We start from the raw sequence: 22,565 nt of genomic DNA, 5'->3' as shown, positions 1-22,565 counted from the left end.
CATGCGGCTTCTTGTCTTTTCACAGCACTAGTATTCTGGTTTTTATTTTATAGTACTACCGTGATGATTTTGTGTCATCTTTTAAACCTGCATGTACTCCTGTAAAATACTGAGTGGGATTGGCACATCATGTGACTGTCCGATCCATGACTCTACAACCGATCCACGACTCTGCAACCAATCCACGACTCTGCAACCGATCCACGACTCTACAACCGATCCATCCAGGAATTCGTGGCTAATTCGTATCGATTGAGGAAGCTGCTACCGATGCAGCCATATCTCTCACTTGTTGAACCGAATATCCGGTCGCATCGATTTATCGTTCACAACCCTAATGTACACCTGTAAAATACTGAGTGGGATTGGCACATCATGTGACTGTCAGGTGACCTGGGCCTTTGTAGATTTAAGATGGTGACTATTCAGTTGGTCTTTAGTCTGAAGAAGAGCAGCAAGCTGGAAACATCACCTGTGGTATCTTATTAAATTGACCTGCATTGGGAGCTGCAGTGTGCAGACTGTTTTCCTGCTTTTACTGAAGTGTGATTTCAAATACAGGACTTTTATTTGTAAAGATGGATTTTTACTTTTGTAAAAGGTCTCAATACTTCTTACACCACTGTATTATATAGACTTTACATACTGTATACATGGTGTAGTGGACTGCTGAGAGGCAGAACCAATCAGAGGAGCAGGAGAGCTCTGTGTAGAAATGATCTGCTGGTTATTGCTGCTGAATAATGTTTAATAAAGAACTACTGAAAGAGTTCATTTATATTACTTAAACTCAACTCAGACATAATTCATATTTTCATTCTCCTCACGCAGATTTATGATTGTTTTAATTTGGAAAGCTTGAAAAATACTTCATAAATAAAATTATTATGTAGAACTGTAGAGCAGCTAAAATACTGTTTTGTCTTTACAGTACAGCACTCATCTATCAGTGAGGAAACTTTTAAAATATAAAGAATTATAAACTTATAAACAACTTTATGTGCCTTTATGAAGCAAGAAGAAGTCTGATAGTAAAGAAGTCTATGAGAAAATGAGCCAACTTCTACTTCATTTATCACCTCAATACATGGGTGTAGGTTGGCATAGGGACGGTAGAGACATGACCCTACCAACTTTTCAGGAGGCCCAAATTGTCCCTACAACTTTTAAGCAACCTTATTTGCATTATCTTTGGAGTGTAGTTATAGAGGTCATTTAGATTGTCTTCCCATATTTTGCAAAGATAAATTTGACCCGACCGTTACTGAGTGAATGATTTGCATTATGTTCAGAGTCAGAGTCTCATTTGGCTGATGACCAAACGCCCGCCCGCCCCCACACGCAGACACACACTGACACACACTGACTCACACTGTACAGACAAATGCAATCCGACCAGTCCGGCAGACATGCCCGTCCCCAGCAAAAAATGTACATGCAGGTTATGCTGTTATATTGTCCCTACCAATGTTGAGACCAAACCTACGCCCTTGCCTCAATAAACACTTTATAATGAGTTTATAGTCTCAATCACTAGTTTCAAGTCTTCATTTTGTTCAAGTATTCTTTAAGGCACCGTTACCTTATAACTGACATTGATAACGTTTAACCCCAGATTCACAGAGTAGAGCTGAAGGCATCACAGTTTCAGTGTGTTTTCACTTCATGGAAGTTAATTGTAAGATTTTGGTCAACTAAAAGTTTGTAGATAAAGCTTGTTGTGTGTAACACGTTTCAACAATAGTAACAACTGTTCTATAAACAGAACAGCATCACTGCACATGCATCTGCTGCTTTATTGGCTTTATCATCTCACAGGAACAATAAACCAATCATGTCTGTTAGATTAACTGAATGTATGTTTCTCACTAAACTATAAATAATCTGATCCACAACATGTACAATAAAACTATATCAGACAGATGAAAGTAAGATCACAGTTCACTCAGAGAGAGGAACAGAGGACTTCCCATAACTCAAACCATTGACTCATGACTCCTCCTCCTCTGATGTTAGGGGTGGCTCTTCAGACTTAATATTTGTTCAGCACTGTGCAGTTTGACAACAGACTGTAAGGACTTTGTCTTTGTATCACCCGACCATGGAAAGACAGATCAACAGGAGAGGATATAAAAGACACGTTTGTTACGGTCAGCACCTGAAACTGAGAGAATTGAAAGAGAAAACTAAAGATTTGGAAACCGAAAAGAAAAGATATCTCTTCAACGACCACATCCCACCGTACCCTCAACCAGAGTTTCATGTGACTCATCTGAAACATGATACAGATGGAGAAGGACTACATGGCATCAGATGGATTAAAGGTTTCTGTGACCGTGATCCTAAGGGTCCTCTGTGGCTGGTGTGGTGGAGTCTGATGGTGAGACCTGAGGACATCCAGTCTGCTGAGACGAGGCTCCTGGACCAGATATACCCAGACCGGACAGAGGAGCAGGCTCAGAAACAGAAAAGCTTTCTGGGGGAGTTCGCAACCTCGCCGGCCTTCCTGGACTCCTCCAGGCTGGGCTCGTACCGCTTCACCTTCCCGCTGGAGGAGCTGCTGACGGCCTACAGCCAGCAGGTGTAGGCCGTCTTAGAGTTTAGTTTCACTTCTACAGTCCTGTCTGTACTTTCAGAGGTCAACCACATCCTCCTGTCTACTGGTGTCTTTAGTCTCAGAGTCGTGTTCACTGTCACTGCTGCTTCACTTTAAAAGGCTTCATTGTGAAGCAGTAACAGCCTTGTAGAGTTCAAGTAACATGCTGTCACATTTTACTGAATGACTTCATATGTGAAGCTGTTGTGTGTCTGTGTTTGGTTGTGACTCTTTCATTAAATCTTGTTTTATTTCCTCCAGCTTTGCTCCGGCGCTCAGCCCGTCATGCGGGTGTTCAAGACCGCCCTTTACAAACAGGAAGTGATGTATGCTGTCCTGGTCCACAGTCCAGCCAATCAGGAGCTGTTCGCAGAATATCCTTTACTGACTGACGCTGTCTGTGCTTACAGAGATGGTCACTTCATCTGGAGGCCTGAGGCCATGTGTGAGACTCACAGGTAACATGTTCATCTTTGATTTCCAGTTAAACTCTCCTGATTTAATATTTATGAGTTATTTGAAAAGTAGAAGTTCTGGGCTGCAGAGTGGTGCAGAGTGGTGTTGAGGTGATACTCATTACAACATCACACCAGAAAGTCAAATGAGATCAGCAGGAAGTTTTAGGGTGAGGTCACCTGCTCAGCACTTTGCTGAGTACAGACGTAACTTCACAGCTGGAGGATGAACAGCTGCTTGTTCAGCAGATAAAAGTCTTTACAGCCTTCTCGAAGATTAACTTCAGGAAGACCCACCTTCACCAGGTTGGGGGCCACACCTCCAGCCAATCGGAGCAGGTGTTCATTAATAATACAGACTCCATGTAAATAGCTACAGAAACAGCCTGCAGGTGTTTAGAGAAACCTAAACAGCTGTTGGTGAATAAAATGTCACAGATATGTTTAAAATATCCCCAGTATTCATAACATGAGAGAAAAAGGGGCAAAATAGCAGAGACACTTCCTCACAGTGACACTCTGATGCTTTGTAATAAGAACAAAACACAAACTAAAATAAATAGTTTATTAGTTTTGGAGTTTATTAAAGATGTGTGTTTGTGTTTGTGTCAGATATGACTTTGTCCTCAGACCAGAGGAAAAGCAGGTGGAAGTAAAGCCATTTGGTTCCCATGAGTATTATGTTTGGGATAATGTCGCCGTCGCCCTGCATATGGAGATTGGACAGGTACGATCATTTACCTCACTGATCAGAGAATACATCATACAAATACTTCCGTTCATACTCTTTATATAAATTACACAAGGTGGGTTTAGGAAGGCATATTATATGTTTACATTCAGTATCTTTAACTCTGACTTTTCTGAGTAAAATGTCCTAATATGGGCTTCAAACCCGAGCTGAGAGTCCAGAGTGACATTTCAATTCACTGACTTCTACTTCCTTTTGATCAGTTTGTTGTAAATCCTCTGAGTACTATTCTGTTTAATGAGAGCATGTTTGGTTCAGTGTCACTGGACAGCTGTTGCATGATTCAGTGTAATCTGCATACACTTCACACCCAACCTCTTTACAGCGTTCAGTTAAATCATTTATTTTTTTATCAGCAGCAGAACAGATGGCCCTATACTGCACCTCATGGTTCACACCTTTACAACTCAACTTGTTACCAAACACCTGTGGTGGCAATTATTATTTTAACAGCACCAATAATGTTAAATCAATAAAGTCAAACTTATCAGTACAGTTGACTTGTATGCAAGTTAATTATTGATATTTTGATAATGTGAACAGCATCAAGCCCACACAAACCCAAACAATATTTAAAGCTAACATTTGACCTGTGTTGGTTACTGTAGTCACGACATTTACCTGTAACGCATTACAGTCAGTAATCACATTAGTTACTGCCACATATATATTATTTTGAGGCAGTCATTACTTGTTATGATGATCAAGACTATTTAGATATTATTTTATCTGTTGATAGATTATTTTTACACATCACTGGCGTTGCGAAGGAGTAACGCAAAAGTAATGTAACTAGTAGTGTCATTACTTTCCACAGGGAGGAATTAAGTACGTAACACAGAAAATTCATTGGTATTTGAAACTGTAAGTAACTGATTACCAAAAAGTAATCTGAAATCTGGTGCATTACAAAGTAACAGTGATTTGTGTCACAACTAAATAAACAACAGAGCAAAATATGAAAAGATGAACGTTTTTCTCTCGTTACACATTATGTATCATCATATTGCACAGCCTGAGCATGAAAACAATAAAGTAATGTTAGGAGGGTGATAGGATGCCTGCACACATCTTACTGATGACGACTTTAATGAAATGCTTAAACATTCGGATTATAACAGCTTTTTTATGGAAAGTGTTGTTCTCCTGCTCACCATCCCGCTCTGTTCTTCTGTTTCAGTCGCTGAAGTTTGACAGTAACCGACTGAGACGTCACCTCACGTACTGTGACAAAGGAAAACCTCCAATTATACCTCATGAGAAGTTCCACAATTTAGACAAAGCAACAGATTTTGTTAAAAACTTGTGGCCCAACTATCGGTCACCACTGAAGCGCTCACTGAAGAGTCACGCATCCTAATGTAGTCACAATGTTTACCAGAAAAACAGAACAGCTGATTCCTTAGAGGCTCTTTTAATACAACCAAATGTTGAACAAGACTTTTTTTAAGGCAGTTATATAACGTTCATGAACTGAAAACACACTGAAATAACGGCAGCTACACTTATACTTTGTGAATCTGGAGGTTTGCCATGGTTACATTACATTATCAACGTCATTGCTGTGGTCATTGTCAATCACAACATAGCCACACCCTGTTTGTTATCTATTTTACTCTAAATGGGTCCATAATGTACAAAGTGAACATCATGTTGTATTGAAGAAGACTTGAAACTAGCGACTGAGACCATAAACTCATCAGGAAAGTGTTCACTGAGCTAATGAATCAAGTGAGAAGTAGGATTGTGCTCTGCTGACCCCTGCTGGCCGTTAGAGAGAATGCAGCTTCAGCATTGGCTTCACTCTTCAGACCAGCTACCTGCTTTGATAGCACTTCTAATAATATATTTAAATTATTTACAGGAACATCTCCAATATTAGACCATTTTTGACACTTAAGTACACTGAAACATGCTTTTATTATGATATTTAACATTTTACTGGCTCCCTACAAAGTAAAATTACAGTTGATTCACAAAGCTGCAGACAGGATTTTGACTAACATGAAAGAGAAGAGCTAACATCACCTCACTGCTCACTATCTATTACTATTCATGTTAAAGCCCTTTTGCTTGGTTGTAAAGCCTAATACACTCTTATATAACATTCATACATAAAGCTCATGTTTCCTGATGGTTTTATTGGTATTGTTTTAAATATTGTGTGATTATTCAATGTTTAATTTATTATGTTCATATACATATTCATAATATTATGTTCATGTAAAATATTGGGGAAAGCACTCTATATTTTGCATAATTAATTTGAAAGTGGTTGTGCAATTAAATAATACATTCATCTCATAGATTCTCTGTGTGTGTGTGTGTGTGTATGTATATTATTTATATTTATAGATATGTAAAACACTGTGTGCAAATAGAATGAGGAGTATTTTTACTTTTGATATTTTTAAGAAACTTATAATTTTGTACTTTTACTGAAGTCTGAATTTGAATTTGAATTCTAAATAAAGATTTTTATATTTTGGCATTTCTACTTTTACTTAAAAGGTCTCAATATTTCTGACACCACTGTATTATATAGACTTTATAAACTGTATAAAACCCTCCACCTACATATCTATATGTATGTTGTGTTAAAGTTGTACTTCCTGACAGTAACCACCAGATGGCAGTGTTCATTTCTCTATCAGTCAGATGTGTGTGTATCAGGTATTACTGATGTGAGGACAGTGTGTGTGTGTGTGTGTGTGTGTGTGTGTGTGTGTGTGTGTGTGTGTGTGTGTCTCAACGTTCAGGATGAAAGAGCTTCTTGTACTCTAGGATGGATAACTTGGACTGTAACTGTAGCTGGTTGGGAGTACGGGACCAGTGTGGAGCATCAGTAAGAATGCAGCGATGCTGATTTATCTTCAGTAGTCTTTATTACTAACAACAGATAGTTGTGTCTGTGGTTGTTTCCACGACTGCAGTGAAAAGCCACTTCAACATGTTCAGTACTTCAGAGGTTTGACTTCCTGTCAGTCCATTCTTTGGTTTGGGTTTGGTGTCTAACTAGTTCCACACACTGCTTCCTGCTTGTGTCGAAGTATTCCAACCCATGCTTCACCTTAGCACCATGTGCACATCGTTAATGTAAACGGACTTCAAAGAGATGATCTGACTAATCCACCTTAGTCTGACACTGTTTCATATCACACACTTCTGTTAGTAAACTATGTACGTACTTGTGCAGTGTGCAAATTTCGACAAGTTAGTGTCTTAAATCAAACACGGCCATTACACTCTCACCGAAAACCTAACCGTAACCCTAAAATAGTGTCAGTAAGCTAGCCAATAAACCTACTCATGGCTTATATGTGATAACAGTATAGCAGTGCTTACTATAATAGTCATAGTTTATTTGAGGATTTCATCATGGCACAGAGACAGTGCTGGTGCATCTTCCTGTTAGATCTCAGTGCTGCTTTTGACACCACTGAGAGCACATCCTGTGTAGTATGGAAAGCAAACATTTCTTGTCATTCTTCACTCCCCCTTGTGTGACATCATCATGATAACGTAATGATGGTCTTCAAAACAAAGTAGGAGTGGCTCTTTGTCAAAGTCCATATTAGTTGAGCACTGTGCTGTCTGATAACAGAGAGAGACGACACACAGTAAAGACTTTTTTTACCGGACCATGGAAAGACAGAGAACCAAGAGAGGATACAATGAAAACAATTGTTTTGGTCGCCATCTGAATCTGAGTGAATTAAAAGAGGAAGCTAAAGAGTTGGAAAACGTATATCTCCTCAAAGAAAACATCCTGCCGTACCCTCGACCAGAGTTTCATGTGACTCATCTGAAACATGACACAAATGGAAAAGGTTTACGTGGTATCAAGGCGAGTAAAGGTTTCCGTGACCCTGATCCTCTGGGGCTGGTGTGGTGGAATCTGATGGTGAGACCTGAGGACATCCAGTCTGCTGAGCCGAGGCTCCTGGACCAGATCTACCCAGACCGGACAGAGGAGCAGGCTCAGAAACAGCAAAGCTTTCTGGGGAAGTTCGCCACCTCGCCGGCCTTCCTGGACTCCTCCAGGCTGGGCTCGTACCGCTTCACCTTCCCGCTGGAGGAGGTGCTGACAGCCTACAGCCAGCAGGTATAAACCTGTCAGGGTCTGTTAATATTTAACTATCAGGAGAGGACAGAGTACTACAGCACGCTGTGTCTGTGTTTGGTTGTGACTCTTTCATTAAATCTTGTTTTATTTCCTCCAGCTTTGCTCCGGTGCTCAGCCCGTCATGCGGGTGTTCAAGACCGCCCTGTACAAACAGGAAGTGATGTACGCTGTCCTGGTCCACAGTCCAGCCAATCAGGAGCTGTTCTCAGGATTTCCTTTGCTGACTGACGAGCCGAACGCTGTCTGTGCTTACAGAGATGGTCGCTTCATCTGGAGGCCTGAGGCCATGTGTGGGACTCACAGGTAACAATATGTTCATCTTTGATTTTCAGTTAAAAACTCTTATTTATCTTCTACTGGTCCTTTATGCATCGCCACTTTTCAGCGACATCAGGATATTAAACTGTGTTAATATGTATCATGCTTATATAATGTTTAAGGGAAATGAGTCTAATGTATTGAGACAGAACCTGATGCTCTCAAGATAAATATAATAGTTCACTTTGTGCAAGAAGGAAGCTCACAAACCACAACTGCAAAGACTTTCAAACTTTGCATATTTTGCAGATACCTTACTTCCTCTGGGGGTTGCCAGTGAGTTTTTTCCTGATGCTGTCAGTATTTTTTTAGTGTTACTCATTGTGTTTTGTGATTCTGCACACAACTCATTGATGACGTTGAGGAAATAGCATCCTGTATCCACCACACACTTAAACCATGACAGCAGTTTAGTGGAAACTCTTGTTCCGCTCGTCATCTTGTTCTTTTCTTCTTCGGTTTTAGGTGCTAAAGTTTGATGCCAAGCGACTGAGAGAAAACCTCACGTACTGTGAAAGAGAAACGCCATCAATCGAACATTATTACAATTTTGATGACTTCGAAAGTGCTACAGAGTTTGTTAAAGAGTTGTGGCCTGACTGTCCGTCACTGCTGGAGCGCTCACTGAACATTCACGCATCCTAATGTAGTCACAAAGGAGTTCAAGCTTCTGATTTTGATTTTAATATGAGATATCACCAGGACCTAAGTTTGTTCATTCTTCTCATGTATCCATATGGCTGGAACAACAATATAAATCCTTGAATTTCATCCACTGACTAAGAATTTACATGTTTAAAATAATGTTTTATGGGTCAGATAGTTTCCACATCATCACCAGCAGTAAGAAGAATCTTTCCATAATTTAGTCATTTCAGAGGAGAGAGAGTTTGGTCAAGTTTAACGCTTCTTCTTTCACACTGAGAAAATTTAAAAAAAAAAAAGGAAAGTAAGTCTCCATTCATAATTTGGAACTCATCATTTTTAGAGTTAACATTTAAACATCATGTAGACAGAAACGTGAACTTTGAAGGCTGTTGATTGGTTTCTGTTTGGAGGTGACATATTTAACTTAACATTAATATTTATTTTGTGAAAACATTTCAGAAAGTCCAAAAAATATATAATAATGATAATAATAATAATATAATGAGTTAGAAATATATATTTTGTCTCCTTGAGTTGAGTTTAAGTAACATAAATGAACTCTTTCAGTAGTTCTTTATTAAACATTATTCAGCAGCAATAACCAGCTGATCATTTCTACACAGAGCTCTCCTGCTCCTCTGATTGGTTCAGCCTCTCATCAGTCCCTGCGCTCTGATTGGACCGCCACACTCCTGCAGACACAGGAAATAAAACAAAAATCAGTTTTAAATGATTGAAGTTTGGTTTTCATGCTGTAATGATCTAATGTGGCCACATGAGGGCGACGTGTGACTGGCTGTCAATAAACACACTGATCCAACTTCATGAAGCTTCTTTCATTTGTTTCTGTGTTTAAAGTCAGACTGAAATAGTTTTAATCACATGACTGAAATCACATTCAGACGCACCATGTATGTGTGTATATGTAATAATGAACAAACATTTCAGAAAACTGACAAATATCAGACTTAGGACCAGTTAAATGAGACAGTTTGTCCAACAGGAGACGAAAATCGTGTCCCAAACTGGAAAAGGTTGATTTTCGGGTCAGTGGTTGAGATTAGTGTAAATCTACAGAAATGAATGTGAGTCTATGTAATGTCCCCAAAAGTGACCAAACGTGTCTATGGTCCTCCTCAAAGGTTACCATGGACATGTTTGGTCACTGTTGGGGACCGTGTGTGTGTGTGTGTGTGTGTGTGTGTGTGTGTGTGTACTGACTGTAAGCAGCTGTCAGCAGCAGAGCAGGTATGAAGATGATGAAGGAGAGTCTGAATGTGTGTCCGATGAAGATGTGCAGACTGTTTACCTGCTGAACAGGTGAGCTCCACGACTGTCAACAAATAAACAAATAAAAGATGTTTTATTTGTACAGTTACTGTTAATGTTGTGTTAGAATTATATTTGTAATTATTATCATTTCTGGTCTCCCTCCTGACTTCAACTCACCTCCTGGACCAGCGTCACTGTGGACTCTGTAGTTTCATTGTCAGTTGTGACATCACTTGAGGTTTGGACTGTTGGAACTCTTGATGGACATTTTTCACAGTTTACTGACATTTTATTAAGTAAGAAAAAAATCAGTTAATCATGTAATTAATTGGTAGATTAATTGATAATGCTCTAAATCAAACATCAAACCTTTGAACACTGAACATAAGTAGAATAAGAAGCTTCACCTTCGTCCTTCAAGTAACTTCCTGCACAAACTTTATTATTTTATAAAACCATTTCTTACCTTTCTCAATGGTCAGATCGATGTGATGTTTTTCATCATTGAACGGCCCACGTATCTCCACTAAGCATCCGTACCGTCCAGCATCTTCCTCTGTGGTCTTCAGGATCGTCAGAGAAACATCTCCATCCTCCAGTCGTCCCAGTAACTGATACCTGCTGGAAGCTCTGATTCTTTCTATCACTTTATATCCATTTATGTAGATGATCTGGTTGTTGCAGCCTGAACGTGGCAGTGATCCTCGACGCCAACAAATTGCTGTTGGTCCGTTATACTTGATGTCATATTTACAGGGCAGAGTGACGTCCTCACCTGCTCGACCAACAACCTTCCTGCTGCTGGATCCACTGACTGAAGACAGAAAGACAAACAGAGTCTACAACACTTTCAGGGCTGTTGGCAGCTAAAATCTGTTGTTTCATACAAACCACAGAAACTGTCTCATATGAAAAAGTCAATGTGCAGTCAGGCTTATAGAAAGTTAAAGAGCAGAGTACCTGTGAGGAGAACAACCAGCAAGCTGCTCACAGTCTTCATGATCAACATCAAACTGGCAGCTGAACCTTTTCCTGGTTTATCAGTCAGATTGTGGCTCAACTGTCCAGTAAAGACAAAACTTTAACGCTGAGGTGTGAACATACTGACAGGAAGTCACACCTCTGAAGTACTGAACATGTTGAAGTGGCTTTTCACTGCAGTGGTGGAAACAACCACAGACACAACTATCTGTTGTTAGTAATAAAGACTACTGAAGATAAATCAGCATTGCTGCATTCTTACTGATACTCCACACTGGTCCCATACTCCCAATCAGCTACAGTTACAGTCCAAGTTATCCATCCTAGAGTACAATAAGCTCTTTAATCCTGAACATTGAGACACACACAGACACACACACACACACACACACACAGTAAACAGATGAATGTCCTCACAAAATCAGTAATACCTGATACACACACACTAATCTGACTGATAGAGAAATAAACACTGCCATCTGGTGGTTACTGTCAGGAAGTACAACTTTAACACAACATATATATAGATATGTAGGTGGAGGCTTTCATACACCATGTATACAGTATGTAAAGTCTATATAATACAGTGGTATAAGAAGTATTGAGAACTTTTACAAAAGTAAAAGTAGAAATGCCAAAGAGTAAAAATCCATCTTTACAAATAAAAGTCCTGTATTTGAAATCACACTTCAGTAAAAGCAGGAAAAAAGTCTGCACACTGCAGCTCCCAATGCAGGTCAATTTAATAAGATACCACAGGTGATGTTTCCAGCTTGCTGCTCTTCTTCAGACTAAAGACCAACTGAATAGTCACCATCTTAAATCTACAAAGGCCCAGGTCACCTGACAGTCACATGCCAATCCCACTCAGTATTTTACAGGAGTACATTAGGGTTGTGAATGATAAACTGATGCGACCAAATATTTGGTTCAACAAGTGAGAGATACGGCTGCATCGGTAGCAGCTTCCTCAAATGATACGAATTAGCCATGAATTCCTAGATGGATCGGTTGCAGAGTCGTGGATCGGTTGTAGAGTCGTGGATCGGTTGTAGAGTCGTGGATCGGTTGTAGACTCGTGGATCGGTTGCAGAGTCGTGGATCGGTTGTACAGTCATGGATCGGTTGTAGAGTCGTGGATCGGTTGCAGAGTCGCGGATCGGTTGCAGAGTCAGGGATCGGTTGCAGAGTCGTGGATCGGTTGTAGAGTCGCGGATCAGTTGTAGAGTCGTGGATCAGTTGTAGAGTCGTGGATCGGTTGTACAGTCATGGATCGGTTGTACAGTCATGGATCGGTTGTAGAGTCGTGGATCGGTTGTAGAGTCGTGGATCAGTTGTAGAGTCGTGGATCGGTTGTACAGTCATGGATCGGTTGTAGAGTCAGGGATCGGTTGTAGAGTCATGGATCGGTTGCAGAGTCATGGATCAGGTATCGCGAGACTTGGAGTCAGTAGGCGGCATCACACGCGTCAGCGTCTCTAAAACAACGCGAGAGCTGAAGCTGGTTGGTAGCTCCGTAGCTGCCTAGCTGGTATTAGCATGAGTGATAAACAAGTGTCAACACGGAAAACGGAGGAGGTGAAGAACGACAGCATCAGCCTGAGTGATGGAGCTGATCATATAACACGATGTTCAGGCTGAAATGTTCTCTGCTACTTTTACCTCTGGAGTACCCATCCAACACTTCAGCCAGACTTTTTTTTGGTCCATGTCTAAAAATAAATACATTGTGTGATTTTGTTGTTCTGTTTTTTTTGCCATAAAGCCACAATGCTTGGGGGGATATGAGGTCTTTTACATATTTGTAAAGAACATATTGTACTGTCACTTTCATAGAATTGGCTTCTTTACTTTATAAAATATCTACAACAAATATTAACCGTAGAATCAAATCGGTCTGTAATAAAAGGATATCGTTTATGAATCGAATCGTAACCTGTGAATCTAGATGCATCATGTTTATCACAGAGAGATGTGTAACCCTAGTGTACATGCAGGTTTAAAAGATGATACAAAATCATCACGGTAGTACTATAAAATAAAAACCAGAATACTAGTGCTGTGAAAAGAAAAGAAGCCGCATGTGATTGGGAATATACATGAACTCTTTCAGTAGTTCTTTATTAAACATTATTCAGCAGCAATAACCAGCTGATCATTTCTACACAGAGCTCTCCTGCTCCTCTGATTGGTTCAGCCTCTCATCAGTCCCTGCGCTCTGATTGGACCGCCACACTCCTGCAGACACAGGAAATAAAACAAAAATCAGTTTTAAATGATTGAAGTTTGGTTTTCATGATGTAATGATCTAATGTGGCCACATGAGGGCGACGTGTGACTGGCTGTCAATAAACACACTGATCCAACTTCATGAAGCTTCTTTCATTTGTTTCTGTGTTTAAAGTCAGACTGAAACAGTTTTAATCACATGACTGAAATCACATTCAGACGCACCATGTATGTGTGTATATGTAATAATGAACAAACATTTCAGAAAACTGACAAATATCAGACTTAGGATCAGTTAAACGAGACAGTTTGTCCAACTGGAGACGAAAGTTGTGTCCCAAACTGGAAAAGGTTGATTTTGGGGTCAGTGGTTGAGATTAGTGTGAATCTACAGAAATGAATGTGAGTCTATGTAATGTCCCCAAAAGTGACCAAACGTGTCTATGGTCCTCCTCAAAGGTTACCATGGACATGTTTGGTCACTGTTGGGGATTGTGTGTGTGTGTGTGTGTGTGTGTGTGTGTGTGTGTGTGTGTGTATGTGTGTATACTGACTGTAAGCAGCTGTCAGCAGCAGAGCAGGTATGAAGATGATGAAGGAGAGTCTGAATGTGTGTCCGATGAAGATGTGCGGACTGTTTACCTTCTGAACAGGTGAGCTCCACGACTGTCAACAAATAAAAGATGTTTTATTTGTACAGTTACTGTTAATGTTGTGTTATAATTATATTTGTAATTATTATCATTTCTGGTCTTCCTCCTGACTTCAACTCACCTCCTGGACCAGCGTCACTGTGGACTCTGTAGTTTCATTGTCAGTTGTGACATCACTTCCTGTCTCTGTTGTGGTGGCTGCTGTGGTCGTGGCTAGAGCTAAACATAGTGTGCATCATGCATGAGGTTTTTATTCTCTTCTATGATAATAAAGTGATTATCTTTGAGGTTTGGACTGTTGGAACTCTTGATGGACATTTTTCACAGTTTACTGACATTTTATTAAGTAAGCAAAAAATCAGTTAATCAAGTAATTAATTGGTAGATTAAATGATAATGCTCTAAATCAAACATCAAACCTCTGAACACTGAACATAAGTAGAATAAGAAGCTTCAAGTAACTTCCTGCACAAACTTTATTATTCTATAAAACCATTTCTTACCTTTCTCAATGGTCAGATCGATGTGATGTTTTTCATCATTGAACCAACCAGCTATCTCCACTCTGCATCCGTACAGTCCAGCATCTTCCTCTGTGGTCTTCAGGATCGTCAGAGAAGCATCTCCATCCTTCAGTCGTCTCAGTAACTGATACCTGCTGGAATCTCTGGTTGTCACTTGATATCCGTCTGTGGAGATGATCTGGTTGTTGCAGCCTGACAGCGGCAGTGATCCTCGACCCCAACAGACTGCTGTTGGTCCGTTATACTTGATGTCATATTTACAGGGCAGAGTGACGTCCTCACCTGCTCGACCAACAACCTCCGTGCTGCTGGATCCACTGACTGAAGACAGAAAGACAAACAGAGTCTACAACACTTTCAGGGCTGTTAGTAGCTAAAATCTGTTGTTTCATACAAACCACAGAAACTGTCTCATATGAAAAAGTCAATGTGCAGTCAGGCTTATAGAAAGTTAAAGAGCAGAGTACCTGTGAGGAGAACAACCAGCAAGCTGCTCACAGTCTTCATGATCAACATCAAACTGACAGCTGAACCTTGTCCTGGTTTATCAGTCAGTTTGTGTCTCGACTGTCCAGTAAAGAAAAAATGTCACACAGAGGTCTGAACATGCTGACAGGAAGTCACACCTCTGAATAAAAACAGTATCAGCTTAATTTGTTCTAATGACTGACAGTGAGCTTAAGTTCAGATGTAAAAGCAGAAGGTACTATTTTAGTTTTAACACTGCAAAACCTCTATGCATGCACTTAATGCATTTTATTTACGTAAAGGTCACCTTACAAGGCACATATAACACAACAACAGTAGATCAAACAATATAAATCAGGTGACATTTAGTGCAAAGATAAAGAAGAAATATGAATGTGACTACAAAGTGCATTAATACAATAAATAAACAAGAATGAAGATTTGTACAGTTAGTGGGAGACAGAGTAGGCCACTCTGAATAGGTGCGTTTTCAGGCGGGACTTAAAGGTGGAGACAGAGTCTGAAGTGCGAATGTCTGGTGGGAGAGAGTTCCTGAGGCGGGGGGGGGTTAGGGTCAGGGGGGTTGGGGTTGGGGGGGGCAGATCGGTTGAAAGCTCTTGACCTCATGGTGGTTAAGTTGGCAGAGGATCGGAGAGTTCGAGAAGGTGTGTAGATGTGAATAAGTTCAGAGAGATATGATGGTGCCAGGTTGTGAAGGATCTTGAACGTAAGGAGTGGAATCTTAAAGAGGAGTTTAAGTTAAGTTAAGTTCTGGTTATGATACGAGCGGCTGCGTTCTGGACCAGTTGGAGTTTGTGGAAAGATTTTGGCGGAAGACCAAAGAGGAGAGAGTTACAGTAGTCCAGACGGGATGTGATCAGGGTGTTTACCAGGATAGCGGTGCAGGTTGGTGAAAGTGAGGGACGGAGACGATTGATGTTACGTAGATGGAAGTATGCAGACCGAGTAACGTTATTGATGTGGGCTTCGAAAGAAAGATAGTGGGCTGTCCAGGATGACACACAGGCTCTTTACCTGAGGGGATGGAGGAACAGTGGAATTGTTGATGGACATGGAGAAAGTGTTGAGTGGTTGCTAAGGTTGATCTGGTACCAATGAGGAGGACCTCAGTTTTTTTTGATTTTTCGCCGTTGAGTTTAAGAAAGTTGAGTGAGAACCATGATTTAATTTCCAGTAAGTAGTCGGATAGAGCTGTGGGTGGCAGAGTGGAAGTAGGCTTAGTGGAAAGATAGAGTTGGGTATCATCAGAAAGTTGAGTGAGAACCATGGTTTAATTTCCAGTAAGTAGTCGGATAGAGCTGTGGGTGGCAGAGTGGAAGTAGGCTTAGTGGAAAGATAGAGTTGGGTATCATCAGCGTAACAGTGGAATTGTATATCAAATGTCCTGATAATGGGACCAAGAGGCAGAAGATAAATAATGAACAGGAGGGGGCCAAGGACAGAGCCCTGGGGAACACCACTAGAGACTGGAGAGGAGCCAGATCTCAGGTTTTTGATTTGGACAAACTGTGTGCGGCCAGAAAGATATGATGTGAACCAAGCCAGAGGGATGTCAGTGATTCCAATGGAGGCTAATCTGTCCAGGAGGATGTCATGAGAAATGGTGTGGAAAGCTGCACTCAGGTCGAGGAGAACCAGAATGGAGAGAAGTCCAGAGTCAGATGCCATCAGGAGGTCGTTGGTGATTTTCACTAGGGCTGTCTCAGTGCTGTGGAGGGGACGGAAGCCAGACTGAAATTGTTCATAGAGGTTGTTGTCAGACAGATGGGTGTGGACCTGAGCTGCAACAGTTCTTTCTAGTATTTTGGAGAGAAATGGCAAGTTCGAGATGGGACGGAAGTTGTTCAAGTCATTTGGATCGGCGCCAGGTTTCTTGAGTGTTGGTGTTATTGCAGCAGTCTTTAGTGATGATGGAACAACACCAGCAGTCAGTGAGGAATGAATGATGTCAGTTAACATGTAGGTGTGAAATCTTCACTCTGACAGGTTTAATCCAGCTTCTCTCTAACATCACATTTAATGAAAGAGGCAGTAGGTCAGAAAACACATATTTGATCATTTCGGTATAAGAGCATCAAATTGTAATCATCGAATAATGAGTTCAGTAATTTTTTAATCAAAAATGGAAAAATTCACTGATTCCATCTTTGAAAACATGAAGATTTTCTAGTTTGTATCCTCTATGATAATAAAGTGATTATCTTTGAGGTTTGGACATAAGTTTATGAATCTCTGTAGCTTCACCTTCGTGCTTCAAGTAACTTCCTGCACAAACTTTATTATTTTATAAAACCATTTCTTACCTTTCTCAAAGGTCAGATCGATGTGATGTTTTTCATCATTGAACCAACCAGATATCTCCACTCTGCATTCGTACCATCCAGCATCTTCTTTTGTGGTCTTCAGGATCGTCAGAGAAACATCTCCATCCTCCAGTCGTCCCAGTAACTGATACCTGCTGGAAGCTCTGGTTCTCACTTTATATCCACCTGTGTAGATGATCTGGTTGTTGCAGCCAAAAGTTGACACTGGTCCTCGACCCCAACAAACCGGCGTTGGTTCGTTACTCGTGATGTCATATTTACAGGGCAGAGTGGCGTCCTCACCTGCTCGACCAACAACCTTCCTGCTGCTGGATCCACTGACTGAAGACAGAAAGACAAACAGAGTCTACAACACTTTCAGGGCTGTTGGCAGCTAAAATCTGTTGTTTCATACAAACCACAGAAACTGTCTCATATGACATAAAGTCAATGTGCAGTCAGGCTTATAGAAAGTTAAAGAGCAGAGTACCTGTGAGGAGAACAACCAGCAAGCTGCTCACAGTCTTCATGATCAACATCAAACTGGCAGCTGAACCTTGTCCTGGTCAGATTTTGACTCAACTGTCCAGTAAAGAAAAAACGTTCACGCTGAGGTGTGAACATGCTGACAGGAAGCCACACCTCTGAAGTACTGAACATGTTGAAGTGGCTTTTCACTGCAGTGGTGGAAACAACCACAGACACAACTATCTGTTGCTAGTAATAAAGACTACTGAACATAAATCAGCATTGCTGCATTCTTACTGATGCTCCACACTGGTCCCATACTCCCAACCAGCTACAGTCACAGTCCAAGTTATCCATCCTAGAGTACAAGAAGCTCTTTAATCCTGAACGTTGAGACACACATACACACACACACACACACACACACACACACACACACACACACACACACAGTAAACAGATGAATGTCCTCACAAAATCAGTAATACCTGATACACACACACACATCTGACTGATAGAGAAATAAACACTGCCATCTGGTGGTTACTGTCAGGAAGTACAACTTTAACAAAACATATATATAGATATGTAGGTGGAGGCTTTCATACACCATGTATACAGTATGTAAAGTCTATATAATACAGTGGTGTAAGATGTATTGAGAACTTTTACAAAAGTAAAAGTAGAAATGCCAAAGAGTAAAAATCCATCTTTACAAATAAAAGTCCTGTATTTGAAATCACACTTCAGTAAAAGCAGGAAAACAGTCTGCACACTGCAGCTCCCAATGCAAGTCAATTTAATAAGATACCACAGGTGATGTTTCCAGCTTGCTGCTCTTCTTCAGACTAAAGATCAACTGAATAGTCACCGTCTTAAATCTACAAAGGCCCAGGTCACCTGACAGTCACATGCCAATCCCACTCAGTATTTTACAGGAGTACATTAGGGTTGTGAATGATAAACTGATGCGACCGAATATTTGGTTCAACAAGTGAGAGACACGGCTGCATCGGTAGCAGCTTCCTCAAATGATATGAATTAGCCATGAATTCCTGGATGGATCGATTGCAGAGTCGTGGATCGGTTGTAGAGTTGTGGATCGGTTGTAGAGTTGTGGATCGGTTGCAGAGTTGTGGATTGGTTGCAGAGTTGTGGATCGGTTGTAGAGTTGTGGATTGGTTGTAGAGTTGTGGATCGGTTGTAGAGTTGTGGATTGGTTGTAGAGTTGTGGATCGGTTATAGAGTCGCGGATCGGTTGTAGAGTCGTGGATCGGTTGCAGAGTCGTGGATCGGTTGTAGAGTTGCGGATCGGTTGTACAGTCGCGGATCGGTTGTAGAGTCGCGGATCGGTTGTACAGTCGCGGATCGGTTGTAGAGTCGCGGATCGGTTGTAGAGTCGCGGATCGGTTGTACAGTCGTGGATCGGTTGTAGAGTCGCGGATCGGTTGCAGAGTCGTGGATCGGTTGTAGAGTCGTGGATCGGTTGTAGAGTCGTGGATCGGTTGTAGAGTCGTGGATCGGTTGTAGAGTCGTGGATCGGTTGTAGAGTCATGGATTGGGTATCGCGAGACTTGGAGTCGGTTGGCGGCATCACACACGCGTCAGCGTCTCTAAAACAACGCGAGAGCTGAAGCTGCTCGGTAACTCCGTAGCTGCCTAGCTGGTATTAGCATGAGTGATAAACAAGTGTCAACACGGAAAACGGAGGAGGTGAAGAGCGACAGCGTCAGCCTGAGTGATGGAGCTGATCATATAACACGATGTTCAGGCTGAAATGTTCTGTGCTACTTTTACCTCTGGAGTTCCCATCCAACACTTCAGCCAGACTTTTTTTTGGTCCATGTCTAAAAATAAATACATTGTGTGATTTTGTTGTTCTGTTTTTTTTGCCATAAAGCCACAATGCTTGGGGGGATATGAGGTCTTTTACATATTTGTAAAGAACATTTTGTACTGTCACTTTCATAGAATTGGCTTCTTTACTTTATAAAATATCTACAACAAATATTAACCGTAGAATCGAATCGGTCTGTAATAAAAGGATATCGTTTGTGAATCGAATCGTAACCTGTGAATCTAGATGCATCATGTTTATCACAGAGAGATGTGCAACCCTAGTGTACATGCAGGTTTAAAAGATGATACAAAATCATCACGGTAGTACTATAAGATAAAAACCAGAATACTAGTGCTGTGAAAAGAAAAGAAGCTGCATGTGACTGAGAATATACATGAACTCTTTCAGTAGTTCTTTATTAAACATTATTCAGCAGCAATAACCAGCTGATCTTTACTGTTTCTACACAGAGCTCTCCTGCTCCTCTGATTGGTTCAGCCTCTCATCAGTCCCTGCGCTCTGATTGGACCGCCACACTCCTGCAGACACAGGAAATAAAAACAAAAATCAGTTTTAAATGATTGAAGTTTGGTTTTCATGATGTAATGATCTAATGTGGCCACATGAGGGCGACGTGTGACTGGCTGTCAATAAACACACTGATCCAACTTCATGAAGCTTCTTTCATTTGTTTCTGTGTTTAAAGTCAGACTGAAATAGTTTTAATCACATGACTGAAATCAGATGCAGACGCAACATGTATGTGTGTATATGTAATAATGAACAAACATTTCAGAAAACTGACAAATATCAGACTTAGGACCAGTTAAATGAGACAGTTTGTCCAACTGGAGACGAAAGTCGTGTCCCAAACTGGAAAAGGGTGATTTTTGGGTCAGTGGTTGAGATTAGTGTGAATCTACAGAAATGAATGTGAGTCTATGTAATGTCCCCAAAAGTGACCAAACGTGTCTATGGTCCTCAAAGGTTACCATGGACACGTTTGGTCACTGTTGGGGACCGTGTGTGTGTGTGTGTGTGTGTGTGTGTGTGTGTGTGTGTGTGTGTACTGACTGTAAGCAGCTGTCAGCAGCAGAGCAGGTATGAAGATGATGAAGGAGAGTCTGAGTGTGTTTCCGATGAAGATGTGCAGACTGTTTACCTGCTGAACAGGTGAGCTCCACGACTGTCAACAAACAAACAAATAAAAGATGTTTTATTTGTACAGTTACTGTTAATGTTGTGTTATAATTATATTTGTAATTATTATCATTTCTGGTCTTCCTCCTTTATCCCATCACACACACAGATGAACTAAACTGAAACTACTGTGGTTCAGTAATTATACTCCCATGCTGTTTAGCCTGCTTTGCCTCTGCTAATGTTATGTTGTATGCATATAAGTTAGGGATATTACTGGTGGACCTTAACGTCTTATGCTCCTATAGCAGCTTAATTAGAGATGTTTACTTGATTTAACTGCTGAATAACATGTCAAGCATTGTTGTAATACAGTTTATTTCCTTTCTTTATTTTCAGACCACACACACAAACACACCCACATATGTTGTACAGCAATGTTAAAGTCCAAAACCCTCATTAAAGAAGTCAAATCAGATCTCTCTCTCCAAGTCCCTTCATTCTCTGACCGGAATCATAGTCCGTAATCTGCCACCTCAACCAGCAATCCTTTTACGGAGGCTTGCCCTCAAACTCCGACATTAACAAACATCATATTAAAGATAAATGTTTAATATTTGTTTTGTCATCAAAACTGCTCTGAAACACAGAGACTCAAGAAGAACTTATTGTCTGTTTGTTTGTTTGCTGTTTGATGCAGTGGAGGAATCAGATGAGTAACTGGATCAAAAAACTAAATGAAACTGGTTTGTTATAAACTTATTTAACTCCTGACTTCAACTCACCTCCTGGACCAGCGTCACTGTGGACTCTGTAGTTTCATTGTCAGTTGTGACATCACTTCCTGTCTCTGTTGTGGTGGTGGCTGCTGTGGTCGTGGCTAGAGCTAAACATAGTGTGCATCATGCATGAGGTTTTTATGCTCTTCTATGATAATTAAGTGATTATCTTTGAGGTTTGGACTGTTGGAACTCTTGATGGACATTTTTCACAGTTTACTGACATTTTATTAAGTAAGCAAAAAATCAGTTACTCATGTAATTAATTGGTAGATTAATTGATAATGCTCTAAATCAAACATCAAACCTCTGAACACTGAACATAAGTAGAATAAGAAGCTTCACCTTCATCCTTCAAGTAACTTCCTGCACAAACTTTATTATTTTATAAAACCATTTCTTACCTTTCTCAATGGTCAGATCGATGTGATGTTTTTCATCATTGAATGGCCCACGTATCTCCACTAAGCATCCGTACCGTCCAGCATCTTCCTCTGTGGTCTTCAGGATCGTCAGAGAAACATCTCCATCCTCCAGTCGTCCCAGTAACTGATACCTGCTGGAAGCTCTGATTCTTTCTATCACTTTATATCCATTTGTGTAGATGATCTGGTTGTTGCAGCCTGAACGTGGCAGTGATCCTCGACGCCAACAAATTGCTGTTGGTCCGTTATACTTGATGTCATATTTACAGGGCAGAGTGACGTCCTCACCTGCTCGACCAACAACCTTCCTGCTGCTGGATCCACTGACTGAAGACAGAAAGACAAACAGAGTCTACAACACTTTCAGGGCTGTTAGCAGCTAAAATCTGTTGTTTCATACAAACCACAGAAACTGTCTCATATGACATAAAGTCAATGTGCAGTCAGGCTTATAGAAAGTTAAAGAGCAGAGTACCTGTGAGGAGAACAACCAGCAAGCTGCTCACAGTCTTCATGATCAACATCAAACTGGCAGCTGAACCTTTTCCTGGTTTATCAGTCAGATTTT

At 40.8% G+C, this 22,565-nt stretch overlaps 1 protein-coding gene across 1 annotated transcript in view; it reads left to right on the top strand.

Moving 5' to 3' along the window:
* Window positions 1-7,419: 7,419 nt before the first annotated feature.
* Window positions 7,420-22,565, top strand: part of LOC128371710 (uncharacterized) — a 30,489-nt gene continuing 15,343 nt past the window's right edge. The window contains exons 1-2 of the mRNA XM_053332089.1: window positions 7,420-7,907; window positions 8,026-8,231. Coding sequence (XP_053188064.1) covers window positions 7,446-7,907; window positions 8,026-8,231 — 668 coding nt within the window. The 5' untranslated portion in view covers window positions 7,420-7,445. The remainder of the gene's footprint in view (window positions 7,908-8,025; window positions 8,232-22,565) is intronic.

This window comes from Scomber japonicus, chromosome 13 (genome assembly GCF_027409825.1).
Source record: "Scomber japonicus isolate fScoJap1 chromosome 13, fScoJap1.pri, whole genome shotgun sequence".
NCBI lineage: Eukaryota > Metazoa > Chordata > Actinopteri > Scombriformes > Scombridae > Scomber > Scomber japonicus.
The sequence above is the reverse complement of the archived record's forward strand: the minus strand, read 5'-3'. Positions and strand labels throughout refer to the sequence as shown.